Source organism: Aptenodytes forsteri, unplaced genomic scaffold (genome assembly GCF_000699145.1).
Source record: "Aptenodytes forsteri isolate BGI_AS27 unplaced genomic scaffold, ASM69914v1 Scaffold1358, whole genome shotgun sequence".
Classification (NCBI taxonomy): Eukaryota; Metazoa; Chordata; class Aves; order Sphenisciformes; family Spheniscidae; genus Aptenodytes; species Aptenodytes forsteri.
In genome coordinates, this window is record NW_008794562.1 from 1 (window position 1) to 917 (window position 917).

Sequence of the window (917 nt, forward strand, 5' to 3'; positions counted from 1 at the left end):
AGAAAACGTTGGAGAAATGCCGGCACTCCTTCTGCGAGGACTGCATCACGCGGGCGCTGCAGGTGAAGACGGCTTGCCCCATGTGCGGGCGCTTCTACGGGCAACTGGTGGGCAACCAGCCCCCCAACGGGCGCATGCTGGTCACCAGGGACGCCGGCCTCCTCCTCCCCGGCTACGAGAAATTCGGCACCATCATCATCCAGTACGTCTTCCCGCCCGGCGCCCAAGTGGTGAGAGGGCCCCGGCGCTTGCCGCCCACCCCCCCCGCCGGAGGGGGCTGGGTGTTGTTGGCACCCGGGTGTCCCCAAGCCGTCGGGGTGCTCCTTCAGCCAGATTGACACCCCTGGGTGCCCCCAAAACCTGATGAGTGCTCCTGGCCCCCTTGGGCATCCCTAAATCCTGCTGGGTGCTCCAACCCGGTTCTGTGCCCTTGGCACCCCGGGGGTGACCTCAAAACCTGACGGGTGTCCCTTACCCAACTCTGTGCCCTTGGCCCCCTTGGGCACCCCCAAACCCTGCTGGGTGTCACCGGCACCCCTGGGTGCCCCCAAACTGTGCTGGGTGCCCCTGGCACCCCTGGGTACCCCTGAACCCTTCTGGGTGCCCCCCACCCTAGCTCTGTGGCTCTGGCCCCCTTGGCTGCCCCAACCCAGCCCTGTATCCCCGGTACCCCTGGGCACCCCCAAACCCTGCTGGGTGTCCCTGACCCAGCTCTGTGCCCTTGGGCACACCCAAACCCTGCTGGGTGTCACCGGCACCCCTGGGTGCCCCCGAAACCTGATGGGTGCCCCCGACCCAACTCTGTGCCCCTGGCACCCCTGGGCACCCTCAAACCTTGCTGGGTGTCCCTGACCTCCTCGGGCATCCCCGAATCCTGCTGGGTGCCCCTGACCTAGCACCCCTGGGTACCCCCAAAC

At 67.4% G+C, this 917-nt stretch overlaps 1 protein-coding gene across 1 annotated transcript; it reads left to right on the forward strand.

Moving 5' to 3' along the window:
• Positions 1-5: 5 nt before the first annotated feature.
• LOC103893355 (probable E3 ubiquitin-protein ligase DTX3) lies at positions 6-338 on the forward strand (the record flags this gene model as incomplete). The annotated part of the gene is made up of 1 exon (XM_009272449.1): positions 6-338. A coding segment is annotated over one exon (333 nt), but the record flags the coding sequence as incomplete, so codon positions are not given.
• Between the last annotated feature and the right edge of the window lie 579 nt (positions 339-917).